Consider the following 15,769-nt stretch of genomic DNA (forward strand, 5'->3'; position numbering starts at 1 on the left):
TTTCTACGTATTTACCTTAGATCAAGCTTGTTAACTATCCGGTTTCACTCTTCTTTGTCTTTCATAATTATTTGCCTGTTTGATTTACCAGTTTCTGATGGATGTGAGTTAAAATTTTCCTTTAATATTTTAGATTAATTTTTTTTTTTTTTTAAATAAAGAACCTGGCACAGAGAATCTGAGGGTATCTGGGAGTGGCCCCAGCCAGCCTTGGTGGAGCCTGGGAAGGCTTCTCAGGAAAAGACCGATCGCTCCCAGAGGAAAAACGCAAGTGCCTTGCAGCCTTGACTCATTCTCCCACACAGAGAGAAATGGAGGAGAAAGAGAATGAAAGATGGGTTGGGGGAAAGAGATGTGCTGGGAAAATGTAGGGAAAGATGGGGAGGCAGAAAGAAATGTGGAGAGAAATGGGGGAAGAGACAGAAGGATGGAGAGAGAGGTGCCTAGCACATGGAAGGTGCTCACCAAATATTTGTTGAATGAATGAATTAGTGAACAAGCAGATGGGTGTGGGGGGAGTGAGTAAAGGTGTGTGGAGAGATGTGGGGTGTGGGTAGAGACACAGGGAAGAAACAAATGATATGAATAAAGATGGTGAGAGGAAAGAGTTGTGGACAGAGATGTGGGAGATATGAGAGAGAAGGGGAGAGGTGAGGAAAGATACAAGGGAAAAGGAAGGCAGAATGTCCGGCATGTGGAAGGAACTCAGTACAACCGCTGTTGAATGGATGGATGAGCCCCAACACTTGGAGACGGAGGTGTAGAATGGATATTGAGAAGAAACCACACTGTCCATCAGAGAAGCTATTGTACTCGTTTTATCCTGAGATGACGAGGCCCTTAACTAGCAGTGACAATTAAGAGGTAGGAAGATACTTGAGATATTTTAGAGGCAGAATGGACAGGACTTAGAGATTGTTTGGATGGGGTAATTGAGGGAAGGCAGAAAAATATAAATCCCAGGCTTTTGCCTTAAGTGATGGGGTGAATTCTGCTTCCATGCACTGAGATTGGGACTCTAGGAGGCTGACGCAGTTTGGGTGGACACTGATGATTTTGAATTGCCTGTGGAACACTCTGGAGGAGATGTCCCGAGGACAGCTAGATATTCTGGACTTGGACCTCAAGAAAGAGGCCTCAGGTGAAGGTGTAGACTGAGATGGAGATACAGACTGGAGTCTCGACAGAGAATATGCAGTAGTTAAAACTGGCTAAGACAGGATTGCCTAGGTAAGCCCCACGGTAGGTGCTCGCAGTTCGCTGAATGAAAGTGAGAGAGAGGGCGCCTGGGTGGTTCAGATGGTTAAGCGTCTGCCTTCGGCTCAGGGTCCTGCGATCGAATCCCGCATCGGGCTCCCTGCTCCTTGGGAGCCTGCTTCTCCCTCTGCCTCTCTCTCTGTCTCTCTGTCTCTACTGAATAGATAAATAAAATCTTAAAAAAAAAAAAAAGAAAGTGAGAGAGAAAGAACCCAAAAGTCAGCCAACAGCTGAATCATGTGAAAGCACATGTATAGGGTACAGGAGTCTGGAGGGACTGAGGCCTAATTGCTTTTATTTCCCTGGGAAAGGGGAGGTAAGATTCCAAAGTGGAACAACTTCCATGGTGACATGTAGAATCAAGGTGATGGTTGGAGTAGACCAGGGAAAGCAACTGTGAGATCCGTATATTGAAAAATCATTTGTTGGGCACCTGGGAGGCTCTTGATTTCGGCTCAGGCCATGCTCTCAGGGTTGTGGTATCGAGCCCCGAGTTGGGCTCAGCGCTCAGCATGGAGTCTGCTTAAGATTCTGTCCCCCTGCCCCTCCCCCCACCTCACACACACTCTCTAAAAAAAAAGAAAGAAAAGAAAAATCATTTACAAGATGTGTACAAGAATGTTCATACCACCCACTTGTACATCATCAGATGAGTGGATAAATAAACTGTGGTACATCCATATTATGGAGTACCACTCAGAAAAAAAAAAAAAAAGGAACAAGGTACTGATACACACAACAATAGATGAGTCTCACAGACTTTATACAGAATGAAGCCGGATACAAGAGTGTATACTATGTGATCACACTTATACGAAGTTCAAGAATAGAGGTATAATATAGGGATATACATTTATAGGGGTATAAATCAGTAGTTGCTTCTGGGAAGGGAAAGGGACTGACCAAAAAGAGGCATGGGAGAATTTTCTAGAGTGATGGAAATGATCTGTATCTTACTTGCAGTGTTGTTTACAGGGGTGTATAGGTTTGCCAGAGAACACTGAACTGTACACTTAAGATCTGTGCACTTAAAAATTTTTTTTAAAAAAGACCTGCTTTTTGCTGTATATAATTATATCTCAGTGTTTAAAAATATCATTTACGTGGACATGAGGGGAGTAGAGATCACCACCGGTGGAGTGGGGGTGAAATAGAGAGGAAGCTGGAGAGTTAGGTGCCTGCTCTTGGTGAATGTGAAGGAGAATAGACCTTGACGGCAAGGGGGCGGAAGGTGGCGGGGTCCGATGCATGAGCCTCAGAGGAGAAGCTGTGGTCAGACTGAAAGTGGAACGTGGGGGCTGCTAATTCGTTGAAAATGTTTATAAGGACTTGGCCAGAGGAGGAGTCACCTGCATCTCACCACTCCCAGCACAGGAGGAAATCCCTGGTAAAATGGGATCACGGTGCTGCGATTCCAGAGTTCCTTCTGTGCCTTCACCTCTTTTCCTGCTCTGAGCTCTGACCACCTTCAAGGCAGCCCATGGCGGGGTGTTAAAGAAGTTAGACCAGAGGGCGCCTGGGTGGCTCAGTCGGTTAAGCGTCTGCCTTCGGCTCAGGTCATGATCCCAGGGTCCTGGGATCGAGTCCTGCATCAGGCTCCTTGCTCTGCAGGGAGCCTGCTTCTCCCTCTCCTCCCCACTTGTGCTCTCTCTCACTATCTCTGTCTCTCTCTCTCAAATAAATAAATAAAATCTAAAAAAAAAAAAAAGTTAGACCAGAGGGGCACCCGGCTGGCTCAGTGGTGGAGCATGTGACTCTTGATCTCGGGGTTGTGAGTTCAAGCCCCATGGTTGGTGTAAAGATTAATTAAAGATAAAATCTTAAAAAAAAAAGTTGGTTTCAAAATAAATAAGTAAAGAAGTTAGACCCAAGATGGGTGCACATCCACTCCACAACTTCTTCATTCGTTGCCTTTCCTCTTAAAAGTTTCTTTTGAAAAAGTCCATCCTTGGGCTGATTAGTGCAGCAGTTCCCATCCTGCAGGTTAAAGTTCCCTAGAGAGTCTCAGAGCTATTGAAAGGGTCCCTGAATCTACACGTATGCCAGGATTTATTCTAGATGGACTTAAAAGAAATCCAAGTACAATCTCGGGAATCCACAACATTTTTGGATATTGGAAATCTTGGGTAGAGACAAGAGATGGACAGAGCAAGGTATCCTTGAGTTCGGGCACAGCTGTAACAGTGGTCATCCTAGCCCCGGACTGGGGAGGACCTGGGGCAAACCTACTGAGCATCCCATACCATGAAGTCTGGAAATTGACAGATACTGTTCTCATCTCACGGATGTGTGAGCAATGGAACCAGGACGCCACCTTAGGCTGACTTGACTTCCAAGCCACATTGTCCTGGGACAGGGAGCAGTGCCCTGTGTGGGTACCGTGAAAGTATGGAGTTTTCCCTTCGGGCCGGTTGCCCATTCCACCCTCACACCCTCACTCCACCGGTGGTGATCTCTACTCCCTCCTCAAACTCTGGACTTCTCGTCGTTGAGTAGAAGAGACAATTTCCTCCACATTGACTCTCTGGGTGGACATGGGCTGTTGATCGGACGAGGCAAGGTAAGGGGACTGGGCCGAAGCTGGAATTAAGGCCCATTAGGGAAAAACCACCTAGGGGCATCTCAGGCCTCCCCATGCTCTGTGGCCAGCAGGGGGCAGCCCTTGCCTTGCCAAGGGCACCTGCGTCCCACACCCTCAGGTTAGAGGCCCAGAGGAGGAAGCCCCGGCTACTACTGGAGAACGGTTGAGTCAGTCCTCCCCAGATTATGTGGCGTGGGTGCTTGTGTAGGTGGTTCGGAGAGGTTAAATAATTTGTTCAGGATCGTATAACTGGTTTGTGGAGGGGCTGGCCTTTGAACCCAGGCTGACTCCAAGCCAGCATTCTTTTTTTAAGATTTTATTTATTTATTCATGAGAGACAGAAAGAGGCAGAGGGAGAAGCGGGCTCCCCACTGAGCAGGGAGCCCGATGAGGGACTCGATCCCAGGACCCTGGGATCATGACCTGAGCCGAAGGCAGACACTTAACCCTCTGAGCCACCCAGGCGCCCTCAAGCCAGCATTCTTAACCATGATGTTGCTGCTTCTCCAAAACAAAACTCTAGATCACTGCAGGGAAAAATGGGAATTTCACAATGTATTGTGAAACAGAGCTAGAGACAGGGACCCTCAGGGAAAAAGATGCATTAACATCAAAGGAGCCAGAGAGAACTGTGCGCTGAGGGCTGGGCCCATGCCTTCCCTGGCATTGTTCATGTAATCCTCCTCTTCTACGGGCTGTGCGGTCTCATGTAGGTGTGTAATGCATATACAAGAATGTGTGGTATATTCTTGTACCAATCCCTGTATAACCTTGGAGTTATGAACTCAAAGTCTTTCCTTTGTGTCTTTAAGAATATTTTTCATGTAAGGGCATTTGATAGTTTCTCAAGAAATGCTAGCTAAACAGTGAACAAAATAACAGAGTGGGTTTACCAGTGGGTGACAAGTACTTGCAGAACACAATGAGTAAAGCGGACCTCAGCGAGAGGTATATTCCTTTAATGGAGATCTGAAATATGAATGAGTCCAGACCTCTCCATCCGTTGCTTTCACTCAGCCAAACCACCCAAGTCTACACGATCTAAGTAAAACAGGTTGATTGCTATGCAAATGAAGCTTCCAAAGTCCCTAGCAACCGCCCGCCGCCACCACCAATCAGCTTGCTTCTCCTAATCCCCTCTATTATAGAATTTCTAGAGCAGTCCTAGGGGTGAGCCAGCCTAGAGGGAAGGGAACAGATGGGGTGGGACTGGGCACTGCTGAGCCAAGACGACGGGGGAATAGGTTAGCTCTGGGCCCAGGAGGGCTCCTAGAGGCTTATTCTGGGTAAAGTGTTGGTCTTCTCGAAACTCAGGAGGTAGGGGAACCACATCCTGGTCTCACCCACCCACCCTAGTGTGAGCTGCCATCTCAGCCCTCCCTTCCCCCTCAAACACTTAGGCCACTGGACCATGTGTTGTCCCCGCCTCCTAGCGACCCAGATACTGCCATCAGCAGCATCCTCTCTCCTCAAGGAGGCATGCATGTGATGCCCGAGGTCCCAGGCAATTAAGGTCCTTGATAAGTGATGTGTGAGTCCTGTGTGTCATAGGACGCTGCCCACCTCCAGCTGGTGCTGACCAAAGGCCTGGCCACGAGCACTAGGTTGTTCTTTCTCCACCCAGACCTTACTTCTCAGATCCCCTTTGTCAACTGGAACACCCTCTGACATGACCCGGATGCTATTGCTCATCTTTATCATGGTCCATCCAGGTGAGAGGGCTTTCTCCCAGAACCCTGAGGGTGTGGGGCCGGGAGGAGTGAGGATGGGGGAGGCTGACATTGAGGCCTGAGGGGAGTGGCCCAGAAAGGAGAGTGGGAGCGGGTGGGGTCCTCTGGAAGCTGAAGCAATGTGGACACCCCCAGTTCACAATTCCCTCCATTTCTCCTCTTTTGTTGCCCACTGGGAGGGTCACGCCCCAGCTTCCGTCCCAGCGGTCCTTTCTTCTCAGCCACCATCCTAGTAAGATAGAGTTGAAGAACCAGTATAAAGAGCTTGAAGGGAGGAAGAGGTGAAATTTTTTTTTGAAGGGGTCAATTTTAATTTGATGAGCTTAATAAGCCTATTAAACAAGGCTTATTATCTAGGGTCTAGATGTAATTAGGAGTTTGGGAGACCTAATTAACTCTGAGGGAAGTTTCTCAGTGAAACTGATTTTAATTAACTGAGGGACGTTAACTATCAGCCATATCCATGAACTAAATGCAGTGTGGACTCCAGACCCACAGCTTTAGCATCAGCTGGGAACCTGGGGCAAATTCTCAGGCCCAACTCTAAACCCGAGTAGGGTCGGGCCCAGGAATCTGTCTTAGCAGACACTCCAGGTGATTCCGATGTGCTCTCAAGCTTGAGAACCACTGAAATAGAAGAATGGCAGGTAAATTTCACGAACTAGAGAATCTAATTGGAGATTTTACGAATTGCTTTAATTCATCCATTTGGTTGAGTTAAAGAGGGATTTCAATCAATTATTGCTATGTCTTCACCTGAAGACTTTATTAGTTAATAATGCTCTTTAACAAAAAACAAAGTAGCAAGGGTGGTGTACTGTATACGGTATGCCATTGGTATGAAAATAATACCTGGAATAGTATAGTTAATTATTAGTTAGCTAGGCAGCCACATTCATTAATGAGCTCCAATTTCAATGGGACAGGTTAAGTTTCAGCAAGACATTACTAGTGAATGTGGCTGGACAGTGATGGGATGGGGTGAGGATGAGTGTTGGTATAGGAAAGGATTTGAAAAACTATTTATTTTTTATTTTTTTAAAGATTTTATTTCTTTATTTGACAGAGAGAGACAGCGGGAGAGGGAACATAAGCAGGGGGAGAGGGAGATGGAGAAGCAGGCTTCCCGCGGAGCAGGGAGCCCGATGCGGGGCTTGATCCTAGGACCCTGGGATCATGACCTGAGCTGAAGGCAGACGCTTAACAACTGAGCCACCCAGGTGCCCTGAAAAACTATTTAATAAACAATGTTAAGAAATGAGGCTGGTGGAGAGCAAGGGGTTTCATGGGGTAGCAAAGTGCTTGATCCTCTGGGTCCTCTGTGGGTGGGGACACAGCTGGGATATTCTACTGCAAACTCTCTTGTCCTTTCTCTATATTGTAACCAGAGAGGTGTTTTTCTGGGTCTTCTCTTTGCCTGCCAGGATCCTGTGCTCTCTGGGTGTTCCAGCCCCCGGAGATTCGTACCCAGGAGGGCACCGCTGCCTTCTTGCCCTGCTCCTTCAATGCCAGCCGAGGGAAATTGGCCATTGGCTCTGTCACGTGGTACCGGGACAAGGTGGCCCCAGAGAAGGAAGTGAGGAATGGGACCCCAGAGTTCAGGGGCCGCCTGGCCCCTCTTCCCTCTTCCCGTTTCCTCTATGACCATCAGGCCGAGCTGCACATCTGGGACACCCAACACTGTGACGCTGGAGTCTACGTGTGCAGGGTGGAGGTGCTGGGCCTAGGTGTTGGGACGGGGAATGGGACTCTGCTGGTGGTAGAGAAAGGTGAGATGGGAGACCCCACTCTTCCTGGAAGTTGGGAGTCTTTCCCTGAGGCCCCCTGCTCTCTGTCCCTCCCTGGGCCTGTGCCTGCTTCTTCCTTAGGTCCCCCCTTCGCCTCTTCCTTCTACCACCCCCATGCAGGACCTCCTCGGCTAGGGGCCAGCACAGTCCTCCTCCTTCGGGCTGGATTCTATGCCTTCAGCTTTATCTGTGTGGCCATGGGCAGCACCATCTATTACCAAGGCAAATGTAAGGAAGGGGGCTAGGGCAGTGGTGGAAGAGAGCTGGAGGAGGGGGAGACAGAGAGCCGCCGGAGGAGGGCTGCGGCGCCCGCCGAGCAGCTCCCGTGGTCTCTCCTGCAGGCCACCGTCACCTGGGAACATGCTGCCACTTCTTAGATGCCGCTGATGAGTGATTCCAGACCCCAGGCATCCAACTGTCTTCAGGAGACCCCAATAAATCCTCCTCTGCCCCGCCACTAATGCCTTCTTATGAGTCTCATGTGTTTCCTTTTCCATTATCCAGGTACCCCAATATGCCCCTCTCTGGGGTCCCCCGACTCTTAACTCTCTCTTCTACCAAGCCTGGCCTGGAAAGGTCCAAGGAGCGAGCTTCCCGGTAACCGTGCCTGGAGCCCCCTCCCATCATCATCCCAGGGCTCAGCACCTCCACCTTTCTGGGGTACAGGAGGCTGAGGTGGATTCTCCTGAGAAATGGGGAGTATCAGATCTGATGAGTCCTACATGTCAACTCCTCATTCCAGCCAGGCCCACGCGTGTACTCTTTCTGGCCTTCAGGGGAACTTGGGTCCCTCAACACCCTTCTTCCCCTGAGAAATCACTACTCGACCCCAGAACGGGTGGGAAGATAAGTCGCTTAAGTTTTGATGGTGGCCTTGCTGAATGGGACGGAGCTGAGTTGGACTGAGAAGCCTGAGATACAGAAGCTGGCAGGACATGGTTTTTACTGGGTGGGCCACAGGGTCCACCTGGGTTCCGGGAGGCGTCTGGGGGAGCTCCGGGGGCTTAGTTCTTGGCAATGCAGGCATATTCGGTGCTGGGGTCCTCCTTGGCACCTTCCCCGTGGCTGAGGTCGGGCCTCTCCCTCCAGGGCATGGGCAGCAGAGATGCATAGTGGAGCTCTTGCTCCGAGAGCTGGGCCTGGGGCCAGGGAGAAGGTGCTGCTGGGAGGTCGCCAGAGGAGCCCCCGCCCCCGGTCCTTCCCACAGGCTGCTGCCCACCCCCCTGTACCTCACTGCCTCCTCAGCGCCCCCGCCCTCTGTCTCTGCCCGCCCGAGCCCCTGCTCTCTTCTCTCGTTGCCTCTTCTCCCTGGGCCTCTGTTGTTCTTATTCTCCCTCTCTTTCTCTTGCCCTGCGTCTCTCTCGTTCTCTCTGTCTCTCTAGTTTCTTCCTCTCTCTCCTTTCTGTCTTATTCCCTTTTCCTTTCTCTACACCATTTCTCTCTGCTCTTCTCATTCTTACTTCTCTCTCTCTGCCTCTTTTATCTCTGCCTCTCCAGCTCTCTCATGCCCTCCCCGCCCCCCCCCCCCCCCGCTTTCCCTCGCTTCTCTTGCCTCCACCTGCCTCAGCCCTCAGCCTCCTCTTGCCCCCATCACCTGCTTCCCGGCCCCCAGACTCACCCAGCTCCTCTCCAGCCTCCTCACTGGAAGAAAAGAAGAAGCTCAGCAGCCCCCCCCCCACTCCCCCCACCCCAGAGGGTGTTTCCTCACTTGCTGACATCTTTGTGGTTCCCATGGCCAAAACCCCAGCCTCCCTCTTTGGATACTCTCGGCTCCTCTCTCCCCCCCTCCTCTCCCAGGGCGGGTGGGAACTGACGGGCACTTCTGGGAAAGCAGTAGGAAAGGGTGTGGGTGGGGGCGACCCGGGGCACTGCTGTGGGCGATGGGGCTCACCTTTCCGATGGAGCCGACACAGACAGGCGGACACAATGACCACAGCCAGGAGCAGGAGCCCCCCCAGCCCCAAGCTCCCGCCATATAGGTAAGGGCATAGACCCTGCAGGGAAAAGGGGTAGGTATCAGGGACCCATTTCTCCCTTCGGCTCACCCCATCCTCCTGGTTATCTCAGCCTCCGTGGGTATCTCAGCCCTGCTCTCCAACAGTTTTAGAGGCAGAAAAACATACTCAGATTCTTCACCCCAGATCGGGTTACCTCACCTCCTACCAGAGGTGCCCATCTCTCACCGGTTACCTCACTCACCCCTCAGAGGCTTCCCACTGCCATCCGTGCTGTCTCTGGGTCTCCCCATGAGGTCCCTTGCCCACCCGCACTAGTTGTCCCCTAGCCATCTACTCAAGAATGCACATATACTGCTTTCTATCCTCTGTTCCCTGCATACCCTCCACCCTCCTTGTGCAGTGGGTTACCTTACCTCTGTCCATTCCTTACAAGCTGCCATTAGGTCAAGCACTGAAGACTGACCTGGAGGTCAGGAAACCTAGCCCTGCTCTGCTAGGCTAAATGGCCTGGGCCAAGTCACGTGCCTCAAGTTCCTCATCTGTAAAGTGCGGGGCCCTCTGTTACAACTGTTCCAGGGCTGAGGAGCCCCACTGATGTGCCAACCCTGACCTGGGCACTTTCCCTTTGTCATTGCTAATCCTCACAACATAGGGTATTATGGTGCCCTTTTCCCTGGTGAGGAATCTGAGACTCGAGTCGAGACTCTTACAAGAAGGTTCAGCCTAGAAGTGGCAGAGCTGGCCTGGAACCCCAGAGCTCCAGAGCACACCCCTTTTCCTCTGCCTTAGGCTGACTAGGTGGTTCATGGGGACCTCTCCAGCACTGGGTAGTTCTAGGTTCTGGTGAGGGGCTGACGGAGGAGGAGAAACCAGGGTTTCTGGTGGTGTGTGTGTGGACCAGTGAAACACAGGGAGCTACCCGGCAGCTGGGGCCGCTCCCTCGGCCCAGAGCCACTCTGGGGAGCAGGGCCCTATGTGGCTGGTGTGGGGAGCCACTTCCCACGGACAGATACTGCTGGGGCTGAAGTGGGGCATGGAGGAGTGTCTGGGCCCCATAACTTCCCCTCAGGCACTTCCTGCTCTGCAACCACTGGTTCCTGTTTGAGGGCAAAGAGGGGGGTTGCCGACTTCATGCTGCCAGAGCCAGCTGCACTGACCAGGGTCCGGAAACTGGGACCCTCCTGGGCTCAAGAGGAATGCTGGGGTGTGTGTGGGGGTGGGTTGGGGAGCAGAAACAGGTGGAGAGGAGGACCTGTGATCGCCATGAGGGGAAGTGGAGGCAGAAGTGGATTGTATTTAATTCTTTGGGAGCAGAGACAGAGGCTGGACAGCAGATGCTTCCAGGGCTCAGGGAACCCCAAAGCCATACTCTCTTTCGTCATCTTAGCTTCACTTCACTGCAGGGCGTGACTGCCTCTCCCTGCCCTGTTTTTCCCCACCAGGGCTCCTGCTCTCTCCCAGCTTATCCAGAGCCTGTGGCCTGTGGGTAGACAGACTCCAGACTGGCCGGAGCTGCCTGGGTGGAGAGGTGTTGCCACTTCAAACATTCTAGCCCCTCCTCTGGCTTTAACGTCTCCCCTAGTCTGGATGCCTCCCTAGCTTCATCAGGAGAGGAAGTTAGGCTTTGAAGGTTAGGGTTACAACATCTTTTCTTTCAGACTCCTGGGACTGTAACTAAGCCTATAATCCCCCACAGCTCCAGCCATCCTATTGATTCTGCAAGTAGTCAGTGAGGGTATACCTCCTCTAGGTACCTTCCCTGATTAATTTTTCCCCAATTACCCCTCACAGTGCATCCGCTGAGAGCTCATGATCCCAATGTGTACGTGTAGACACACACCCAGGCTCCCACATCAGAGTAGGAGCTCTGGTAGATTTGGGGAAACTTGCCTGGCGTTCTGGGGCTGTATCTAGCAGGGCACTTGAGTGATTAATGAAAAGAATCAGAGGCAGCTAGGCTAGATAGATGTACAGGAGTATATGAGTACTGTTGATAGTCTAGGACAGAAAGCTGGTGACAAGTTGGTGTTGGGAAAGAATGGGGGCAATCTCGGTGGACTGCCTGTAGGAGGCAGCATTCTGATGTTGGGCACACAAATAAGGGCAGTGATCCGAGACCTTCTGGACAGAGACCTGGATGAAGGCCTCTTAGTGGCACTGAGATAGAGAGGGAGATGGGTGCTGGAAGATTGCACACCCAGTCCTTACAGAGAGTGAAGACTGGGGAGCTCATGTGGGGGCAGGAGGTAAGGAGGGTATCTGTGCCTGGGTCCATATGCATTTGCATTTCCTTCTTCAAATTCAGAAACTTTCTGGCATTTCTTCTCTCTCCCCCCAGCTACAATGTTCCCCGTGTTGGACAGCAGGACGATATTCACGGTTTTGGTTTTTTTCACACATTTTATTATTAAAATGTTCAAACAAAACAAAATTGAAATAATTTTACATTGAATATATCCCTACCACCTACATTCTAAAATGGACAGTTTTCTATATTTGCTTTATCACATACCTATCAATCTATCTCATTTTTTGGATACCTTTCAAAGTTGCAAACATCAGTACACATTTTACCCCTAAACCTCTTACCATGCTTATCGGTGACTCGAGTCCAGCTTTTGTTTCCCCATTTCTTTTTTGAGGAAGGCAAGATTTACATACATTAAAATGCACAAATCTGAAGTCAGTACTCAGGGTTTTTTTTTTTTTTTTTTTAAACTGTCTTGTGGTCAAGGCTCTGGAGCCAGACCGCCTGGGTTCAAATCCTGACTCTGCCACTCCTGTGTGGCCTTCTATAAGTTCCTTAACCTCTCTGTGCCTCAGTTTCTTCTTAGGGTTTTTGTCAGGATTAAAAGAATTATTATATATAAAGTGTGTTGATCAGTGGCAAGCACTCGCTAAGTGCTATTTGTATAATAGCTATATTATTATTATTAATACCTAATCACAGAGATGTCATCAAGAAGGGGACATGATCTGAGACCACCTCCAACTTCCTTGGACCTGGTCTTTCCTCCCACTGCACTGTCTACCATACCATTTGTTGCTGCTCTGTTTTGCTTCCTCATTCATTCATTTGTCCTTCCTTCATTTATTCCTAAACATGTAGTCAGCACCTGCTAAATGGATGGGGCTCACTCTAGACAGCAAGCTCTTTGAGGGTGGGGCAGTGCCCTATTGCTCTCCCATCTACCCTCTGTGGAGCAAGGGAGGTAATGCTCATTTCCATCCCTCCTCAGTGAGTCAACAGTCAGTGGGGAGGCTGAGGCCCCTTTCAGCTGCTATTTCTGTGGACTGGCTTAACTCTGCTTCTCACCAAGCTCTGGGGGTTAGGGGTGAATGAGGGAATGGAAGGAGGAGATTTGGTCTAGTGCTGGCATAAGTTCTTCTCAAGGACCTGGATATCCATCTCTCAAGACCTCAGTTCTTGTCCTATTCCAGCCCTTGACCTCAGGGACGTGGACACAGCCCTCCTTCCCAGCACCCACCACTGGGGTGTAGAAGAATGCAGACCGCCCTGGAAATCTGGTGTGCGGTGTTCTCCTCGCGCCGTTCTGCTGCCTGACTCTCTGTAAGCTACCTTCCCTCCCTGGGCCTCAGTTTCCCTCCCTGCTGAACCAGATCTCTAAGGCTCCCTCCAGCTCTACCCTACAAGCCTGTCACTTCACCCCAACTTCTTCCCCAGTTCAGAGAACCCGGGCATCCAGCTGCCCCACCCCAGCTCTGGGTAAACAGGAAGCTGGGTGAGGGGAGCAGGGGTGTGCGGAAAGTCCCAGCCAGGTGTGTGGGTCTATGGGGAGGGGGTGGCCCCACCCCTGAGGTATGAAAGCCCCCCTGCCCTGGTCCTGGCTCAGTCTCAATGGGGGCACTGGGGCTAGAGGGCCGGGGTAGGAGGCCCCAGGGGAAGGGCTGCCTCCTGCTGGCTGTGGCGGGAGCCACTTCCCTGGTGACCCTGCTGCTGGCTGTACCTATCACTGTCCTGGCTGTGCTGGCCTTGGTGCCCCAGGAGCAGGGACAAGGACTGGTGAGTAGCTGCAGCCAGCCCTGCCGGGGTTGCGTGCTGCTGATGCTCACTTACCTCTAGCTACGCCTGCGGCTCTCTTGTCTCATCCTGCTCAGTTGGCTTGGCTGTCCCTGGTGGGGATGCCTTGTCTGCCTCTTTGCTGGTCCTCTTTCCACTCTTCCCGTGATGCTGTTGTGTCCTGAAAGCTCCAAGCTCCTTCCTGGTTGTCTGGCTGTCTCTTTGCCTCTTCCCAAGACATACTCAGCCCCCGTCTCTGAGTACATGTGCCTCGCTTGCTCTCCCTCCCAGGGAGATGTGTGTTGGGGGTGGGACTGGTAGGAAAGACCCCAGGCCTGGAGCTTGGGTCTGCGTTGGGAGGGGTGGGGTGGGCATCAGCCAACACTGAACTCTGGGCACTGTGACCCCACCCACCCAGGTAACAGGGACGACTGACCCGGGGGCACAGGCCCAGGCCCAGCAACGATTGGGTAAGAGCAGACCATCTCCCCCTCCCCTGCTCCAGCCCTTCAGGAATGCCCAGCTCCCATCCATCTGCATCCCCGGGAATCCCGCCATGGCGCCCTGTCTTCTCAGGGGGACCATGCATGGAAGGCCGCCCTGGCCCTCAATAGTGGACTCTTCCCCCCTTCCAGGGTCACAGGAGCTGCCAGAGGAGGAGGCAGAAACAGATTTCAGCTCCAGGCTCCCAGCCGCCCACCTCATAGGTAAGGATCTCATAGGTAGTCCAAGGGACCGGCGCTGCTGCCCACAGTTAGAGTCCCTTTGCTCTGTCATTGCAGGGCTCGGTTTCCGACCTGCTTCACCACCTCTGGTCCCTAAAGGGCCCACCTTCCGCTCCTCCCGCAATCCATCTTCTTGCTTCCCTCCTGGAGCTGTCAAAACCCCGCCTGGATCTCCCCACCGCCCCACCGCCGCGCTCCGCACCCAACACTCGGGTGCCCTTGGTCCCGTCCCCCAAATCACTGCAGAGGGGGCGCCGCGCGCCCTCGCCCCGCCCCCGGCTCGGCTCCTGCAGGGGGTTAAGAGCCCCCACTCTCCCTCCTACTCACCCTCTCGGAAGTCCCGGGCCTGGATCCTTCCTCCAGGATCGGCTTCCCGAGCGCCGACGGGCCCCCGTTTCTCCGCAGGCGCTTGGACGAAGGGGCAGGGGCTAGGCTGGGAGGCGAAGAAAGAAGAGGCGTTTCTGAGGAGCGGGACGCAGTTCTCGGGCGCCGAGGGGCTGGCGCTCCCGCAGGACGGCCTCTACTACCTCTACTGTCACGTCGGCTACCGGGGCCGGGCGCCCCCTGCCGGCGGGGCCCTGTCGGACCGCTCGGTCACGCTGCGCAGCCGGCTGTACCGGGCGGGGGGCGCCTACGGGCCGGGGACGCCCGAGCTGCTGCTCGAGGGCGCGGAGACCGTCACCCCGGTCTTGGACCCGGCCCGGACGCGCGAGTACGGGCCCCTCTGGTACACGAGTGTGGGCTTCGGCGGCCTGGTGCAGCTCCGGAGGGGCGAGAGGGTGTACGTCAACATCAGTCACCCCGATATGGTGGACTACAGGAGAGGGAAGACCTTCTTCGGGGCGGTGATGGTGGGGTGAGGGCGGGGATCAACGACTGCCTGGTAGGGACGTGTGACTCAGCCCAGATAGTGGGGACCCAGACTCCAGGGACCCCGTGGCAGTGGGGAAAATGCAGGAGACTGCAAACTGATTGCGAGGCTGAAGAAAATAAAGAATGTAAAGCTTTAGTGCTGCCGAACACGGGCGTCCAGGTGCTCACATGTCTTGATTCAGGGTGGGTACGCAAGGGGCTGTTACATAGTCTCTAATTCTGGTTGCTCGAAACAATTCACACCACTTCCTATGGCCTCTGCCCTCTGAGAAGATCTGCTGGTTTCCCACCCACCTCCTATCTCTGAATGAACTTGCCCCAGCATTAGCCCAGTGGGAAGGTGGAAGAAGGGGATCCCCTCAAACCCCAAAGCATCTCCAAGCCTCCTTCTTCGCAGATCCTCCGAGTCCTCACCAGACTCTACCTGCATTCTTTTCTCTTGGGTCCCTCCCATCAGTGACAGGAATCCTGACGGGGAAGGCCAGCCCTGTTCTGAGGAACCAGGCTGGGGAGAAGGAATAAGGCCCTGAGGGCCTAGCACTTCTTCCCTGCTGCCTGCCTGGCTGCCTGAAAGCCCCTTTAGCCACTATCCCACAGTCCACTGTCCTCCAAGGAAGAACACACAGCTCATTGGGTGTGAGGGAGGAGGCCAAAAGATAGGGCCTGGGACACCAGGGCGAAGCTGGGGAGGAGAGGGAGAAAGTCTGGGGCCCTTGGCCCTATGCAGGGTGAGATGGAAAGTCTTCACCCCTTGTTCACCCCTCGGGTCCGCTTTCCGCACGTTGGCAAGTGTGGGGGCCCAAGGGTGAGTAACAGCAGCCCCCTCACCCCAAGCAC

General features: G+C 52.7%; 3 protein-coding genes across 6 annotated transcripts; 2 read left to right on the forward strand and 1 right to left on the reverse strand.

Annotated features, from left to right (window-relative positions):
* The first annotated feature begins 6,208 nt into the window (after positions 1–6,208).
* On the forward strand, positions 6,209–7,812 carry NCR3 (natural cytotoxicity triggering receptor 3). The gene is made up of 2 exons (XM_036108168.2): positions 6,209–6,215; positions 6,957–7,812. Exons 1-2 carry the CDS (start codon positions 6,209–6,211, stop codon positions 7,598–7,600), a joined length of 651 nt encoding a protein of 216 aa, XP_035964061.2. The 3' UTR covers positions 7,601–7,812.
* A 469-nt stretch (positions 7,813–8,281) lies between these two features.
* LST1 (leukocyte specific transcript 1) lies at positions 8,282–9,811 on the reverse strand. Its single transcript, XM_036108310.2, has 4 exons — positions 9,727–9,811; positions 9,247–9,349; positions 8,974–8,996; positions 8,282–8,494 (listed from the first exon to the last, which is right to left on the reverse strand). Exons 1-4 carry the CDS (start codon positions 9,751–9,753, stop codon positions 8,360–8,362), a joined length of 288 nt encoding a protein of 95 aa, XP_035964203.1. The 5' UTR covers positions 9,754–9,811; the 3' UTR covers positions 8,282–8,359.
* A 1,654-nt stretch (positions 9,812–11,465) lies between these two features.
* Positions 11,466–15,079, forward strand: LTB (lymphotoxin beta). Of its 4 annotated transcripts, XM_036108306.2 has the most exons (5): positions 11,466–11,559; positions 12,755–13,337; positions 13,753–13,804; positions 13,970–14,041; positions 14,465–15,079. In XM_036108306.2, the coding sequence occupies exons 2-5, from the start codon at positions 13,173–13,175 to the stop codon at positions 14,917–14,919; spliced, it is 744 nt and encodes a 247-aa protein (XP_035964199.2). In that variant the 5' UTR covers positions 11,466–11,559; positions 12,755–13,172; the 3' UTR covers positions 14,920–15,079. The 4 variants fall into 4 exon arrangements, with proteins under 4 accessions (XP_035964199.2, XP_035964202.1, XP_035964200.1 ...); XM_078055578.1 differs by lacking the exon at positions 11,466–11,559 and having other exon boundaries at positions 12,289–13,337; XM_036108309.2 differs by lacking the exons at positions 11,466–11,559; positions 13,753–13,804; positions 14,465–15,079 and adding an exon at positions 14,117–14,458 and having other exon boundaries at positions 12,252–13,337.
* Positions 15,080–15,769: the final 690 nt, after the last annotated feature.

Source organism: Halichoerus grypus, chromosome 9, assembly GCF_964656455.1.
Source record: "Halichoerus grypus chromosome 9, mHalGry1.hap1.1, whole genome shotgun sequence".
NCBI lineage: Eukaryota > Metazoa > Chordata > Mammalia > Carnivora > Phocidae > Halichoerus > Halichoerus grypus.

Coding starts and splice junctions, on each gene's coding strand:
- LST1 (XM_036108310.2), bottom strand. CDS start 9,753: ATGGCAGCTTGTAAGGAATGGACAGAG. Junction 8,997..9,246: donor GTGTCGGCTCCATCGGAAAG/GTGAGCCCCATC, acceptor CTTTTCTTCCAG/TGAGGAGGCTGGAGAGGAGC. Junction 8,495..8,973: donor GGAGGCTGGAGAGGAGCTGG/GTGAGTCTGGGG, acceptor CCCTGGCCCCAG/GCCCAGCTCTCGGAGCAAGA.
- LTB (XM_036108306.2), top strand. CDS start 13,173: ATGGGGGCACTGGGGCTAGAGGGCCGGGGTAGGAGGCCCCAGGGGAAG. Junction 13,338..13,752: donor AGGAGCAGGGACAAGGACTG/GTGAGTAGCTGC, acceptor CCACCCACCCAG/GTAACAGGGACGACTGACCC. Junction 13,805..13,969: donor CCAGGCCCAGCAACGATTGG/GTAAGAGCAGAC, acceptor CCCCCCTTCCAG/GGTCACAGGAGCTGCCAGAG.